The following is a 17,448-nucleotide window of genomic DNA, read 5'->3' on the forward strand; positions in this document are numbered from 1 at the left end:
AAAACAAATATAGAATTATGACAATGGCTTAATATTCAACTATACTTTAAATTATGACTTAGTGAATTAACCACCCCCCCTTTTTTTAAACCAGGGATTGAACCAAGGGGCATTTAGCATTGAGCTACATCCCTAGCCCTTTTTATGTTTTACTTTGAGACAGTATCTTGCTACCTTGCTAAGGAAGGTCTTGAACTTGGGATCTTCTTGCCTCAGCTTCCCAAATTGCTGGGATTATAGGCCTGCACCAGTACACCTGGCTCCCAGTATCTTATTAAAAATAAAATCTGAATATTCATGTAGTATCAGACAATTACAATACAGTTCATGGCTCACAACAGATATACACAAAATTAAGTATTCTAAAAACTAATTTATCTGTTCCAGAACAAAAATAGTGTCTGGGAAAAACTTTAAGAAGCAACTAAAAGAGCCTAAAACATTTTCAATGGAAGAAAACTGGAGGAGGGGAATGAAGAAAAGGAGAAAATTAAGCTTTCTATGCTGACTACTGTAAATAAGAGCCCAGATGGGAGTGGGAGGAGTGAAAAAAGGAACAGACATACATGGGCAGAAAAAAGAGAACAAGTAGGAGGAAATGAAAAGTGACTAAGTTAAAAGCAATGTAAATTTGTTTTTTCCCCAGTTTTCATTTCAATAATACTATTTCTCCTTAAATCCCAACAATGTAATGTTTATATATTTTCATTACTAAATACATTTTTTGCCTGTCCGTTGTCATTTATAAGCTCCTAATGTTCTCTAAGATCTTGAGAAATATTTCCCAGAAAAAGGATTCCTACTTTTATACAATAAGGAAAGGGTATAACAAGGCTTATACAAAGGGTCCTTTGGAAGTTACATATTTCAAAACTAGTTAAATATAAAGATATTATATACGATACCTGTAGGACAGAAGAGGAAAGTTTCTGGCTCTCCTAGGTACTGATAAATTTCATTTGTGATGGAGACTTGTGCATGAGCAAAAGAACTGAATACCTCTTTGTCTGCTGCACACATATTATGGTCAATATCATCAAAAAGCAAAGCAAATGACCTGCATCCAAACTGAGAAACCTGGGGTGAGGGAATCAAGATGCTTATCAGAGCTCATTTTAGAGTTTAAAAAAAACCAAAGGATTTCAAATAAAGTATATTCTCAGTGATTATACTTTCCCCCTTGGTACTGGGGATTGAACCATGTGGCTATATCCCCCAGTCCTCCTTACTTTGAGACAGAATCCTGCCAAGTTGCTGAGGCTGGTCTTGAACTTGCAATTCTCCTGTGTCAAGCCTCCTTAGTTGCTGGGATTACAAGCCAGGTGTGCACCACTGCACTGAACTTAGTATACTTAAATATCTTCCTTATAACTGTTCAAAGCCTGACCTATTGTTGTTACATTTTTTTTTTTGGGGGGGGGGGTACCAGGGATTGAGCTCAGGGGCACTCAACCACTGAGACACATCCCCAGCCCCTGACTTTTTTTTAAACTTTATTTATTTTTATGTGGTGCTGAGGATCAAACCTAGGGCCTTGCACATGCCAGGCGAGCACTCTACTGTTGAGCCATAACCCCAGCGCTTCCGACATTTTTTAGATATATTTTTTAGTTGTCAATGGATCTTTGTTTATGTATATGTGGTGCTGAGAATCGAACCCACTGCTCACACAGGCTAGGCAAGCACTCTGCCACTGAGCCACAACTCCAGCCCCTGACCCTTTTTTTGTATTTTATTTAGAGACAGGGTCTCACTGAGTTGCTTAGTGCCTTGCCATTGCTGAGGCTGACTGTGAACTCATGATCCTCCTGTCTCAGCCTCCCAAGCTGCTAGGATTACAGTCATGTGCCATGGCGCCCAGCTTTTTTTTTTTTTTTTTTTTTTTACATTTTCAATGGAAGACATTCTAAGTTAAATACTAGACAGTTTTGGAGCCCGTTTTTTCCTTTGGGTTTAAATACAATATAAAAATATGTTCCAACAAAGTTTCTACTTCCTTGGCTGCTGCTTATAAAAAATCCAAAAAAAAAAAAAAGGAAACTGGGCTGGGGTTGTGGCTCAGTGGTAGAATGCTCGCCTAGCATGTGTGGGGCGCTGGGTTCGATCCTCAGCACCACGAAAATATTAAAAAATAAAATAAAGATATTGTATCCACCTAAAACTAAAAAATTCATATTAAAAAAATATAGAAACACTAATAAGTAAACTCAAGACATGAAAAATCCAGGATCTGTTCTAGTCCCAAAAGACACATTGATCCTAAGTATTACCTTTGCAGATAGATTTAACTAGACATGAATCACAAAGCACATAACAGAATTTGATAAAATAGGGAAATAACCTTTTAAAAGTTGTTGGGGTACCAGGGACTGACCCAGTGGCACTTAACCACCAAGCCACATTCTCAGCCCTTTTAATTGTTTTGTTTGTTTTGAGATAGGGTCTTGCTAAGTTGCTACAGGGCTTGCTAAATTGCTGAGGCTGGTTTTGAACTTGCAATCTTCTTGCCTCAGCTGAGTCACCATGTTTGGCCCATTCATAAACATTTTTAACTACTTTAAAATTTTTATTTTATTTATTTATTTTTGGAAACATACGGCCTCATACATGCTAACCACACATACCCCTGAACAACACTCCCAGCTACACCTTAAAATTTTTATTAGCTATTTTAATGTCACTAATATAAACCTTTGCCTAAAGAAACACTATACTTATTTAGAAAAATCAACACACTTAAAAAAAAAAAAATAATGGGAAAGCTGGGCATGATGGTGCATGCCTATAATCCCAGCTATTTGGGAGGCTAAAACAGGAGAATCACAAGCTCAAGACCAACCTGGGTAACATAGTGAGACCCTATTTCAAAATAAAAGTAAAATAAAATGGGTTATAGCTCAGAAGTGGCATACTCTTGTGCTCAATCCCCGGTACTGCCAAAACACTCCCAAAAACAATTAACAAAAAGAACCCTAAACCCAGAAACGGGGAAATGGAAGGACTACACTTTATCAAACAAGACGTACAGCTTTCATGTTAAGTACAATTTAGGCCTAAATCAGGTTCACCAAGAATTTATGTGATTACCTTGTCTGGTTTTCTTCTCATCTTGGTAAACTATCCATTTCCAAACAGAAGTATACCTATCAATCATGAATTCAGACAAGCACCCAAAGGTATGTACAGTTTCTCAAAACATGGTGAAGGATAATCCCTAATTACCTTGTTTGTGGTCCCTACTCCATATCAAAATTCTTTTAAGAATCATTTCTAGCCAGGCACAGCGGCACACGGCTGTAATCCCAGTGGCTCAGGAGGAGGATCGCAAGTTCAAAGCCAGCCTCAGCAACTTAACAAGGCCCTAGGCAACCAAGCAAGACCCTGTCTCTAAATAAAATATAAAAAAAGGCCAGGGATATGGCTCAGTGGTTAAGTGCCTCTGGGTTCAATCCTGTGTACCAATAAACAAACAAACAAACAAACAAATCACTTCTAAGTATCCCTAAATCCCCAGGGCCTTGCACATGCTAGGCAAGTGCTTTACCACTGAGTCATCGCCTAGCTCCAGCATTCTCATAAGGCAACCAACTCTATGCAAACTAAAATTTGAGATTGGTATCTCTAGTAAAGTTCTTTTGACTTACAGAAACAAAGTACAAGGATGAATTTCTTTTAACATAATAAAAGCAATTCTGAAAACTTATTTGTTTAAACACTAAGCCAGAAAAAAAAAAAAAAATGTAAGGAATTACCTGGTCCAATTTGCGTTTTAATGTAGATACTTCCTTAGGGTTAGAAAAAGTGATATCCAATCCAGGTGAGATAGCATAGATGAACTCTATCTCATATTCCCGGGCAGCAGAGATGAGAGTCATAAGTTGCTCTAAAAAACAGAGTCCACATTTTTAGAAAGCAAATAAGAATCTTCACTTTCCAAATGAAGAAATCAATTGTTCTAATTTACAAGAAAAGTTTATTTTGAAAATTATCATATTCAATGTGATAACAGGCCATACAAAATGGCACAAGCCTAAAGTGATTTAATGTCATATATGAAAAAAAACAAGTTTCAGTTTTTTTTGGTACTGGAGTTGAATCCAAGGGCACTCTACCATTAAGCACACCCTATCAGACCTTTTTATTTTTAGATAGTCCCTCCTTACTATGTTGCTCTAATTTGCTGAGACTGGACTGGAACTTGGGCTCCAAATGCCTCAGCCTCCCAAGCTGCCGGTAATATAGGCATGCACTACAGTGCCCAGTTAAGTTCCCACTTTTTTGATTTGAATCAAAAGAAAATGAGGTCCTTCCTTCTCACTTCCAAATAACTTTTTATCCTTTTTAGGAAACAAGTTAAAATCAATAAAGTATTTTTTCATTGCCTTTTGTCAAAAATCTTGTATTATCAAGTTTCTTAATGAACATAAACCATTTATACTCAACAGTGTTTGAAAGGTGTATCTCTATCTTCAAGAAAACATTCATTACAGATTTAAGCCTTTAAAAAATATGTCAGGCTGGGGCTGTGGCTCAGTGGTAGAGCGCTCGCCTAGCATGCATGAGGCACTGGGTTTGATTCCCAGCACCACATAAAAATAAAAAATAATAAAAAAATAAAGATACCGTGTTCACCTATAACTAAAAAAACACATATTTAAAAAAATATGATAGGCAATTTTCCTAAGTGATTTACTATATTATATGCTTTAGGATTTTTTTGGGAGGGGGCATGCTGGGGAATGAACCCAGGGGCGCTTTACCACACTGAGCTACATTCCCCGTCCTTTTAAAATTTATTTTGAGGCAGGGTCTCACTAAGTTGCTGAGGCTGGCCTCAAACTTATGATTCTCCTGCCTCAGCCTCCACAGGTGTGCACCCCCACACTCAGCCAGGATATATTTCTGAATGTTCTGAATGAAGTTCAGTTATACCTAACGGTAGCCGTTTGACTATATCTTGATAATTGATCACATTAAATTTCATTACCAGCATCAACAGAAAATAATTAAGTTAAAGACACACTTAAATTACATAATTTAAACAACACTATACAGAGATAGTTTTCTTAAATTATGAAGAAGCAAGTAAAATTTACCTATCTGCCTGGGCAGAGCTCTATAACCAAGTATCTTATTAATTACATGGGTGTTACATGTGTATACTATTTAATTCTAAACATGAAAATGTCTCCCCATTCACTAAATCACCCCCCAAAAGCACCATTTGGTCAGACAAGGTGGCACACAGCAACTTGGGAAGCTAAGACCAGAGGATCACAAGTTTAAGGCTAACCTCAACAACTTAAGTAAGGCCCTCAAGAACTTCCTAATGCCTGGTCTCAAAATAATAAATAAAAAGAACTGGGGAGGGCTGGCATTGTGGCTCAGCGGTAGAGCACTTCCTTGGCATGTGTGAGGCCCTAGGTTCAATCCTCAGCACCACAAACAAATAAATAAAAGATGTGTTGATAACTTCAAAAAAATTTTTTTAAGGATTGGGGATATAGCTCAATGGTAAAACAGCCTGGGTTCAACTCCCAGTACCAAAACAATAACAACAACAAAAAATCCCTCCTGTCTGATATACAGGGAGGTTCTATGATATAGTACTAACTTATGAACTAATATAATTAATTCAACATAACAATACACATAGCTAGGACAATTTTTATGGACTTCCACTTCACTGGATAGGATAAGATCTTTATTTTAAATAAAGACAGGATCACTAATAGTGGTCAAAACTAAGCAACGAAGGCTGGGGTTGTGGCTTAGTGGTAGAGCACTTGCCTAGCACGTGTAAGGCACTGGGTTCGATCCTCAGTACCACATAAAAAAATACATAAACAAAAATAAAGTTAAAAAAAATATTTAAAAAAGACTAAGCCATGAGAGAGCCTGAAGCTGAAAGAATAATCAGTAATATAATCTTTACTTAAAATTTTAGTATTTCTTTCATCATGAATTTTTTGTAGAAATTTTGGTTTTTTAAAAAAATATTGCATAGTTGGGTACAGAACACATGTCTTTAATCCCAGCAATTCAAAAAGCTGAGGTGGGAGGTTCTCAGGTTTGAGGGCAGCCTCTACTACTTAGTAAATACTTACCCTGTCTCAATGGACCGAGGATATAGATTAACAGTAAAGCACTCCTGGGTTCAATTCCCAGTACCATTAAAAAACAAAAAAACTGCAAAACATCATTTATCCCGATTTTTCCTGGAATCATATATTCAATCTATATTAGCTCACAGAGTAAATGGTTAGTATATAAAAGGAAACTACCTTTAAAGTGGAAACAAAATACTTAAACTATAGCTCTTTTCTTCATATAGTCTGAATTTATACAATAGAAAGAAAATGATTACCAGCTTCCTCCACTGAATACATTTCTCTCCAAAACATCCTATGTTTATAGTCATCTTTTGGGGCATACAAGTATGTATTCAATTCCCATTTCTGGAGCCTAAGGGGAAAGAAAATCATATTTAAGTAGGCTACATTTATAGGTAACAAATCTCAATTTTTCCCCCTTTCTTTTTTCTCCATTTCATGCAAAACTAATAATATTCTAAGATAACAGCTTTTCAATTTAAAAAATTAACATTGCAAAGTATGTCAACATGTTAAAGTCTTGAATAAAACTCAATTCTGGTGAGGTAGGTAAAACCCCAAAACTATTCAGCTCACCCAAGGAAAGTTTGAAAACCACTGGCTTAAAAGATAAAAGATCAAAGTAAAATTACTTCTATTAACTAAGAAACTATACTTCTTTAACAAGAAACTATGGCTATTCAGTGTATTTTTTTTCAAATAAAAGGAAATGTCCAGGGCTTAAAGATCTCCTCTCTACTTCTTTACTTCATATAATAAAAATTACCTTCTAAAGAGTTCTTTTCTCTGTTCCATAACCCAAGGTCTTCCATAAAATCCTGGATTTAAGGTAAAAACAGAAGTATTTTCAAGTTTCAAATATGGTAACATTTATTGAGAACAGCAAATTACAAAACATACAATTACATGTAAAAAAATGTGTACAGCACACCCAAATCTGAAAAGCATTAGTAAAACATTAAGATTTGCTTAGGGGCTGGGGATGTGGCTCAAGCGGTAGTGCGCTCGCCTGGCATGTGTGCGGCCCGGGTTCAATCCTCAGCACCACATACAAACAAAGATGTTGTGTCTGCCAAAAACTAAAAAATAAATATTAAAATTCTCTCTCAAAAAAAAAAAAAAAAAAAAAAAAAGATTTGCTTACCTTTGTATAGTGACATTAAAGGTGACTTTCATTCCTTTTTTGCTCAGATAAATTTATAATACAGTGACATTTATTACTTATGTGGTAGTTATTTAAAAATAGCTAAACCTAAAATCTCTTTTTACTGTCAATAAAAACCAAATACACTTAAATCTAACTTTTTTTGTTTCAGTGCTGGGGTCTTGAGCAGGCTAGGCCCTTTACCACTGAGCAATACCCTCAGTCCAAATCTAGTACCTCAATTTTACAATATCAAAGAGAAGTCAAGAAATCCAAATTGCTAACAATAACAATTAATATGTAGAAGGGGGATAAACTGCTTCCACAGGGGTGAGGTAAGGTAACTCAGAGTTAGAAATAGAAAAGAATCTGAAAACTTAATGATTGGCCTGAATTGCAAACTCGCAAACCATCATTAATTTCCAATGCCAAGATTTCAACATCAGAAAATTTAAGAACATGACTGATTTGCCCCAGAATGTCCATTGTAGGAAACAAGCCTTGCAGTCTAATGTCCTAAGTTGATGTAAAAGAACAAAACTGGTATTTGGAGTTCCCTAGTATGCTAATCATAGCTCTACTACACAAAACCTTACAGCCTGCCTAACCTTTACTTTCCACCTATTTCAGTCTAATCATCAGCAAGAGATAAGGACAACCACTTAAGAATGCCATGAAGAGGTCAATAAAAGCACTATGAACACAAAATGGCCTCCTCTCTAGGCAGAATGATTAATGTGCATCACAAGAAAGAACAATGGCAAATTAAAGTAAAATTCATTACTTACCAATGTTACCAAGCTGGAGCATTTTGTCTTTTTTTGTTTTGCAGTACTGGGTACTCACACATGCTAGGCAAGAGCTCTCTCTGCCAATGAGCTACACCATTTTGAGACAGGGCCTTATGAAGTTGCCTAGGCTCAATTCTGAGATCCCCCTGCCTCAGCCTCTGTACCATGCCCAGGATAGCACTTTCATTTTTGACAAATCAGTATTTACTTCCTATACGTGGTTTTAAAATATTCTTTTTTTAATATTTATTTTTTAGTTTTCGGCGGACACAACATCTTTGTTGGTATGTGGTGCTGAGGATCAAACCCGGGCTGCACGCATGCCAGGTGAGCGCGCTACCGCTTCAGCCACAGCCCCAGCCCCTAAAATATTCTTGATATGGTAAAATTTTTACAAGTCTTTCTTACAACCCTGAGCATTATCCCCCCCCCCCCGCATTAGGGCTGGGGCTACAGCTCAGTGGCAGAGCACTTGCCTAGCATGTGCAAGGCACTGGGTTCAATCCTTAGCACCATATACAAATAAAATAAATGCATACTATCCATCTACAACTACAAAAAAAAAAGGAGTAGGCATTAAGGCTGGAAGTTGTGGCTTACACCTGTAATCCCAGTTATTCCAGAAGCTATGGCAGAGGATTCTAAGTAGGAGACACACCTTAGCAACTTAGAGACTCTTTTAAAAAAGGAAAAAAGTTTGGTGCATGCCTAAGGATCTGACTCAGAGGTAGAATGTTCCTAGGTTCAATCCCCAGTACATATACATTAGGATTTAGCTATGCTCCAATTAAAAAAAAAAAAAAAAAAAGATTTTTTCAAATGCCTAACAAGAACATTTTAATCTTCAGAAATCCTAACCTGGTTCTTTCAGAGTCAGGTTTATGGTTTTGGTTGGTTGGCACCACAAAAAAGAAGGCAGTGCTATTAACACAGTAAATGCAAAAAACAAAAAAGGAATCCTGGCAGCAACTATACTGTGTTTCCGATCCTCCTCCATTTTAGGAATGGTACCAACAAAGAATGAAGGAAGGAAGGAAGGAATAAATGTGTGCTGGCTCAGGTGTTCAGTTACCAATAAACTATACAAAAGAATGGGAGAAGGAAGAACAAAAGAATTAAAGACTCCTTTTTCCATACTATGCAAAACAAACCAGTTTTAACCAGAGCAAGTTTCCTTCATTAATTACTGAAAGTATAATTAACTGGCAAATTTCCTTAGATTCATTCCAGTATAGGTATGAAATGTGGATTTCCCCCATCACTCCTTCCTCACCTTCCACCCCAAGATCACTGATAACAATATACAGATTGTTTTTCTAAATCTCCCTGAGCTCCAAGAAGCCCAATAAATACATCTACACATAAGTCACACAAAACAATCATGTTTTCATAAACACTGACTCCAACAGAATATGGTCTGCAAGGCAATTTTGCTAAATTGTTTCATGACTTACTAAGCTGTAAAGTAGCATGTTCTCCCCTGCAATTAAACTTTATCTAAAATACCATAATCACCACCTGTTTCAAAAGAACACATTAATATGGTGAACACGCTGGAAAAGCTGATGCTCTCAATCAAGAGAATAACCCTCCTTTGCTTTTTCCTTATCTTCGTTGTTTTGTTTTGGGATTCAGGGTCTCACTGTTGCTGGTCTCCAAGTTCCTGGGTTCAAATGACCCTCCTGCCTCAACCTCCCATAGGTGGGCATCACCAACCTTTTTAGCTTTTTTTTCCAGAGTCATTTTTATACTCCTATCCGCACCATTACATAATAGGAGACAAAAAAATCCCACAACTAGAAAGCCCTGGGTTGACCATAATAATTAAAAAATTGAAATACATGTTGCACTCAAGCAAAGAGCGCTAAAGTGACTGACTGGAACTCTGTAAAATTACTCGTGGTAATTTTCCCTCATTACCAAAATGTCCACTCATTCCTTTTATTCTCGCATATTTAAGCCTCATCTTCAGTCCCTAAATTCAGATTCCATATCTTCCAAAATGTTATTGTAGTCAAAACTTTATCCTTGGAAGACAAAATGCAGTAGTTGAAAAGCAGACAATTTTCTAGGCTGCAAATGAATCTTCAGAGAGGGAGAAGAAGTTTGCTGGCCAGCAAAAAATCTAAAACGATAGGTAACTGTTAAATACTATAAGCCTTAGGAGGCTGAGGCAGGAGGATTGCGAGTTCAAAGCCAGGCTTAGCGAAAGTGAGGCGCTAAGCAACTCAGTGAGACTCTATTTCTAAATAAAATACAAAAAATAGGGCTGGGGATGTGGCTCAGTGGTCGAATGCCCGAGTTCAATCTCGGATACCACCCCCCCCCCAAAAAAAAACCACCAATGGCCAACTACGCTACTCTTCACTTAAGAAGCACAACAAGCACGTCTGTGTGGGTTCCCCCCCCCCCACCAAAGGATAGGACGGGGACACTTTTTTTTTTTTTTTAATGGAGACAGGGATGCTGACGCTGACCTACAACTTGATATACCTGCCTAGGTCTCCCGAGTCTTGGGATTACAGGAGTGCGCCACCGCTCCCGGCTTCATACATATTTTTCCATTAAAAAACAGACGACTCTACAGAATAAGATCCCAATGTATAAAGAGGTATAACTAACAGCAGGCTCTTTACCACCGCCTCCTCGGGAGTCGGCCTGGCTCCATGCCCAAACCGGGTGGGGTTAGGCACGTTAGTAGCCAGAGGGGAATCGGACGCCGTTTAAGGACGTGAGAAGGAAAAATTAGTCCACCGCCTCACCTCCCCACCCTTCATTTTAACAGGACCAAGTTTCGGACCCAAGGGAGTAACAGCCTTTTAGAGCCCCCTGAACCCCCCCATTCCCTTCCTGAGGAGATAACATATTAATACCGGGGCGTGACGGGAAGGAACGCTCACCTTCCACCACGCCACACAAGAACCTCCGAGCCCCTCCTGCCGCCCCGGTCACTGCCGCTCCCCCAGCCCCGGTTCCTGGGTTGTCTTCCCCAGGGGCTGGAGCTGCCGGCGGCTCCAACGATGCGCCCGCAGAGGCGGCTGGGTTAGAACTGAGTTCATTCTCCCGCTCCTCCAGCGCCGCCTGGCTCTCCTTCTGCACCATCCTCCTGCCACCGGCCGCCGCCACCTCTGCAGGTCCTCTTCGGCTTCCGTCCGTTGGGCCACGGGACTGGAACCCTGGAGAGGGCCTAAGCTCCAAGCGCGCGCCCCTCCGGCTCCTTCCCCTCCCCCTCAGCCCTTCCCCCTCCCTCTCCGCAGGGGCCCGATTGCCCGGATGAGAAGGGCGGCGGCACCGGCGCGAGCCCTTTGTCAGCCGCTGCCTTAGCCTAAGCTGGGAAGCCGAAAACCTAAGCAGAGAAGAGAGCGAAACCGCGACTTCTCGTTCACTGGAAGCCGATGGCCAAGGCTCCTCTTCTCGTTCTCGGTGTCTGCTGCCCTCTTAATAATCTTAAGTCTTTCCGCTGCTGCCCCCGAAGCCCCTAGTTCTACTCTGCCGCTGCCTCTAGGACCCGCTTCCTGTTTATCCGCACTGCGCCTGCGCCGCAGACCGGCTCAGACCGGTCCTCTCAGGCCCCCTCCCCCTCCTTCTTTGGGGCCAGCCTATTACGTTTCATTCAGTAGGGGGAAATAGAACATAGGAAACGCGGAGAATGCAGGCGGTGGAATGTACCATTTATGCTTGCCACCCTCCAGAAAGAGCCCGACACCTTGGGACGGACCATTACTCCACCAGTAGAAGGGGAGTATGGGAGGAGGCTACCGCCTTTTGGGGCAATTAGGCGAAGCGGGGTGGGTGTAAAGGAAAGGAGTTTACTCTCTCAAAGCGCAAGCGCGGAAACGAAGCCTCTGGTTCTTAAAGAGACAGGAAGGAACTGACCTACTTTCTATGGAGATTCTTGTAATAGTTTGGCTAATTACATTCGCCTGACCTGGCTCGGTTCTGTGACGACACCATTCCAAGGAGTTCAGCTCACCCCTCTGCCTTGAATCATTTTTCCCTATCCACTTTGGAAGCTAACTCCATTTAACGATGCAATGCATTCGTTCATTCCTTCACGCAGCAGGCACCGATTTCGCTTGCCTGGGCCTGGGCTCACGGGCCACTATGAGCTCACAGTATGGTGATAGGCAAGCAAGTACACACAGAATTCCTTCATGATGTACCCAAGTGTTTCAGGAAGTCAGAAAAGGTAATAACTAACTCCTACTTTGGGGAGAGGCTGTGAATGTGGTTCCCTTTTGGCTGTGCTGGGGGGATTGAACTCCAGCCCTTGGGTTTACTAGGCAGTTACTTTACTACTGAAGAACCCTTACCCCATGGCTTTATTTCTGAGCTGGATTATAAAGGATGAGTAGAAATTAGCTAGAATAGGTAGTAAGAGAAGTCAGCACTCTAGGCAAGTGAAACAACAGAGTCTAAAAGTAGGGAAGGCTTGAAAGGACTGGTTTGTTTGGAAATGGGGAGTACCCAGTGAATGTGTGTTATGGTTTAGATTTTTAATGTTCTCCCCCAAATCTCATATTCACACAACATGGTTCAGAGGTGAGGTTTTTAAGCAATGACTAGATCATGCGGGCTATAACCTCATCAATAGATTAATGAATTTTATTGGTTAATAATTTGGACTACTGGGTGATAATTGTAGGCAGGTGGGGGAGCTGGAGGAAGTAGGTTAGTGGGGGGTGTGTCCTTGGATTATATCTTGTCCCTGGCTCTCTTCCCACCCCTCACTACTTTCTCAATGCCATTAGTAGAGTGCCTTTCTAACACCATGCTATTCCTCCAGAGCAAAGGCGCTTCCCAACCGTGGACTGAAACCATGAGTTCAAAATAAAACTTTGGGCCCAGCGCAGTGGGGCATGCCTATAATCCCAATGGCTCAGGAGGCTGAGATGGGAGGATCACAAATTCAAAGCCAGCCTCAGCAATGGCCAGGTGCTAAGCAATTCAGTGAGAATCCTGTCTCTAAGTAAAATACAAAATAGGGCTGGGGAAGAGGCTAAGTGGTCAAGTGCCCCTGAGTTTAAAACCCTGGTACCAAAAAATAAAATAAACCTTTGGTTTTCTAAGTTGTTCTTGTCAGGTATTTTGGAAAGCTAACACAGTGAGTGAGGAGGCATGGGATCCCTTGAGCTTCAGCATCAACATTTTATGAAGAAACCTTCCCTGAACTCTAGTTCAGCAAGTTCCCTTTACTGTATGCTCCCAGAGCTATAGTCCTATCATAATGCATTTCACATCTGTGTGGGTTGAGAAATGTTCCAACTTGTAAGGAATAAATACCTCCTTCTCCTATTAAAACAGTACTGTAGCTCCAGGGACTGTTACAGTCTTCCTTCTTTTTAGTCCTGAAGCAAGAATTATTTTCAATATGGAACATTTCACAAACTTACACAAGGGCCAACCTAATCTTGTCTATATCAATCCAATTTTAGTTTATGTACTGATAAATCAAACACAGAGCAGGCATTTTCTTAGGGGACCTCCTGTGAGGCCAGCTGGGGATCATAAGCAGTTTCACTGGATATTGTTGTCCCTTGAAGAACTCAGGGGCTGTCATTCTAGTTGACCCTAGCTCTTAGTCTCATGACATTTTTTTTTCCTCTTTGTTTCATACTTCACACTGTCACAACTGGCAGAAAGTCAGTAGTCAGTTTCATCTATTCTCCACAGTCCAGACTCTAGATCCTGTGCTCCAAAATATCAACATTCTGTTTCAAACTTGAAGGGTTCTTGTTACACAATTGCTACACATTTCTTTCCACATCACACTTCTCTCCCTGCTCCTAACTTTAAGGGTACTTCTTGCTATACAATTGCTTTACATTTTCTTTCCACATCACACCTCTCCCTCTGCTCCTAATCAGTGCTTAGTAGCTCCTTAATAAATGTGGAAAGAGAGACAGGGCCCTGCCCCACCGTTTACATTTTGGTTGGAGAAACTGACAATAACAAATTCAGTATGTTATGGTTTGGATCTAGAATGTCCCCCCAAAGGCTCATGGGTTGAAGGATTAATCCCCAGTGCAGCAATGTTCAGAGGAAGAGCTTTGGGCAAGTGATTGGATCATGAGGGCTCTGATCTCATCAGTGGATTTCTAATTTGATGGCATTTTTTGGTGGTGGAACTTGTAGGAGGTGGAACACAGTTAAAAGAGTAGATCCTTGGTGTGTGTGTGGGGGGGTGTCCTTGGGGACTATGTCTTGTCTCTGGCCCCTTCTCCCCACCTCCTCTGCTTCCTGGATGTCATGAGGTGAGCAGCTTTGCTCATCTTCCCACAATATAACACCTCACTGCAGGCCCAGAATGAATGGAACAGAACCAGCCAACCATGAACTGAAACCTCTAAAACTGTGAGCCAAAAATAAATGTTTATTCCTAAGTTGTTTCTTCTCAGGTATTTTGTCACAGCAACAAAAAGCTGACTAACAGGGTTCTTACACAGGAAGAGTCTGTGATAAATGTTTTAAGGGGGGAAATCTAGTGATAGGATGAATAGTAAATGCAACAAGAAAGAGCTACTTCATATGGATTAATAATTAGTAACTTAGGTGAGTGATTATGGTGGCTTAGACTAGGGAAGAGATCATCAGTGGTGGAACTGGAGGACTAATAAAACAGGTGGAAAGAGAGTGAAGGAGAGGAACAAGACTGAAAAAAAAAGTTTTTCAGTACTGGAGATTGAACCCAGGGGTGCTCTCTACTACTGAAATACATCCCCAGTCTTTTTTTTTTTTTGGGGAGGGGGGGCAGTACTTGAGCAAAACTGCTCAGAGGCACTCAACTACTAAGCCACATTCCAGACCTTATTTTATATTTTACTTAGACACAGAGTCTCACTGAGTTGCTTAGCAACTTGCTTTTGCTGACTGAACTTGCAATCCTCCTGTCTCAGTCTCCTGAGCCACTGGGATTATAGGCGTGCGCCACCACACCTGGCCATCACCAGCCATTTTTAGTTTTTATTTTGAGACAGGATCTTGCTAAATTGTTGAGGCTGGTCTCAAACTTGGCAATCCTTAGCTTGTAAGCTTCAGCTTCCCAAGTAGCGAGGATTACAGGTGTGTGCCAATTCACTTGGCTAAAGCTCTTAAACACTGAAGGGCTTGGAATGTAGCTTAATGGTAGAGCACTTACCTAGTATTTGTGATTTGTGGAACACTGAATTCAACCCCCAGCACTGAAAAAAGAAAAAAAAAAAAAAAGGAAAATAATAAACTAATTCAAGGGAATTCCCCTCAAGCACTTTGTGATTAACTACATTTGTAAATTAGAAATTCTTAGAAATCAGAAATTCTAAATGTCTGCCAAAGCACAGCTTTCTTGGCATATTCTTTGAGTCATCAACATCTTGTCCTTCCTTGTCCCCTTGCAGGATATGGGAGAGTCCTGTAGGGACCTAAGGTCAGGTGGGTTTCCACCTATTCCAGAATCTGAGTCTTGGTCTCCTGCCAATGCATGGCTGGACTCAAAAAGACAGGCACTTTCTTGGGGATCTTTTTTTTTTTTTAAGTTACAGATGGACACAATACTATTATTTTATTTTATGTGGTGCTGAGGATTGAACCCAGTGCCTCACACGTACTAAGGAAGCACTCTACCACTAAGCTATACCCCCAGCCCTTTCTTGGGGATATAAAAGGCTGCAGGCACATGAGTTTTGGATCAGGCAGTATTTGTGGGGTAGGAAGGACAAAAAGGCAGAGACAGCAGCCTATGCATAGCCATTGTGTTTTATTGGATCTGGTGTATTTGTTATTTTACAAAATATACAGAAGAGTCAAAAATGCAAAGCAGTCAGCAGTGTCTGATGGGACAGGGAGGTCCCTGGGGGCCCTTCCCCTCAGATTCTGGCTGACTGGGAGGGTGAGCTGAATGGGACAAGCAGATATATTATGGAGTAGCAGCATGGCAGGAGTGCTGATGATGAGGTGGGACAACCTGGGTCCTATAGTCCCTGCACTCTCAGTGTGCTAAATGGCATCTCTGGGTGGGCTGAGTAGAGGAAGAGGAGATTCAGGGAGTTAAGGAGACTAGATAAGGGTTTGGGGTGCAGCCTGGTTGATCAAAGGTTCTAATATATGCCCCCCCCCCACTGGGTTCAAATATTATGCCTGCCTTCCTCCTTCGTTCTCCCTCTAAGGCATCCACTGGGAGGGGTGATGGGATCCATGTTCAGGAAAGTCCCTGATTCACTCCATGCCTCCAAATTTAGAGGATATGGCAGGTGAAAACTCAAGTCACAGCCATCATAACAGGCAATGAGCAGGAAGAGCAAGCTGAAACTTTGTTACGCATCAACTAAGACATCTCCCACCCACAATCCCTACCACTACTACCATACAAGCAGGAAGAGGGGAGAGGAAGGAATTTCAGGGATAAGCCAGATATCTGGTTCCCAAGCTCTCCTATGATACTGAAAGGGTATGGAAAATTTCTGGGACATAAGGCCTTCTGAAAACTTTGGAAATGCTAGTGGCCTGGAGTAGCACACTGTGTGACTTGAAGCTTTAGCCCAACATGCCTGAGCTCTAATGCTCTTCCATGGTCTTTCTGTTCTTCACTCCAGTCAGATACTAGGAACAAACCACTGGCTCAGGACCAAGATTTCTCCCTTATATTCTGTTTCCCTCCCACAAGGCTCTCAAAGGCGATATGAAAAGCCAGCCAGTACGCCAAGGACAGAGCATTCTCTCAGAAGGGAGTCTTAGGGGAAGTGTTTGTGAGATCAGGGATGGGGAAGCACCATAGCAGGAAACATTCTGTCTAGTGTTGTGGTTTCTTAGAATTGGGGTGGGAGGTGGGCAATCATTCATTTCCAATAGCAGAGGAACCCTCAGCACTGGGTGTCAGGCAAAAAGGGGGTAAAAGCTGTTGGGAGTTGGGAACACCCACCAGATGTACTTTGCCCACTATCTGGCCCCTTCAAATCCAGGGTTCTAGACTACCGAAGCCCCAAGCTTTTCGATCCCTATAGCCCGCAGGGTAGGGCTTGGATGAGGATAGACCTGGGAAGAGAAGGGTGAGGTCTGCCTGAACTAGGACTAGAGCATGGTGCCCCCAGGACACACTAACTCCCTCTTCTGGGGAGCTAGATGACATTGTCAAAGAGCTGCATGGACCTCATGATGTTCTCATCCTGTGGCCATGGTGTGAGTAAAGCAGATTGGAGAGAAGGAGAGAAAGAGAGAAAAAAGAGAGATTGTCAGGAAGAAGGACACTGAATTAGAGATGGGAACATTCAGAGGCAGAGAGGAGGGAGATACCCAGATAGAGATGGGGAAGGGATAAGACATCCCTTATCATGAAGGAACAGGATTGGGGAATGGTGGGGGTGAGATAGGGAGGAGGTACTCTGACCAAAGAAACTTTTTTTTTTTTTTTTTTTTGGTACTGGGG

At 41.2% G+C, this 17,448-nt stretch overlaps 1 protein-coding gene across 12 annotated transcripts in view; it reads right to left on the reverse strand.

Annotated features, from left to right (window-relative positions):
- Positions 1–17,448, reverse strand: part of LOC124096285 (Kv channel-interacting protein 2) — a 54,775-nt gene that overhangs the window by 18,438 nt on the left and 18,889 nt on the right. For 6 of the 12 annotated variants that reach the window (XR_009227313.1, XR_009227312.1, XM_058581249.1 and 3 more), the window contains 6 exons: positions 15,187–15,229; positions 10,949–11,224; positions 6,880–6,931; positions 6,368–6,465; positions 3,753–3,883; positions 906–1,077 (listed from right to left, as the gene is read on the reverse strand). Coding sequence is in view for 10 of the 12 variants with exons in the window: in XM_058581249.1 (XP_058437232.1) it covers positions 906–1,077; positions 3,753–3,883; positions 6,368–6,465; positions 6,880–6,931; positions 10,949–11,224; positions 15,187–15,229 (772 nt within the window). In the remaining 2 variants the exon portion in view is untranslated. Of the gene's footprint in view, positions 1–905; positions 1,078–3,752; positions 3,884–6,367; positions 6,466–6,879; positions 6,932–10,948; positions 11,225–15,186; positions 15,230–15,766; positions 17,189–17,448 lie in introns of those variants that run through there. The other 6 variants (XM_058581253.1, XM_046450058.2, XM_046450060.2 and 3 more) reach the window with 2 other exon arrangements.

Source organism: Marmota monax, unplaced genomic scaffold, assembly GCF_021218885.2.
Source record: "Marmota monax isolate L192 unplaced genomic scaffold, Marmota_monax_Labrador192_F-V1.1 WCK01_AAM20220418_F8-fsc00004, whole genome shotgun sequence".
NCBI lineage: Eukaryota > Metazoa > Chordata > Mammalia > Rodentia > Sciuridae > Marmota > Marmota monax.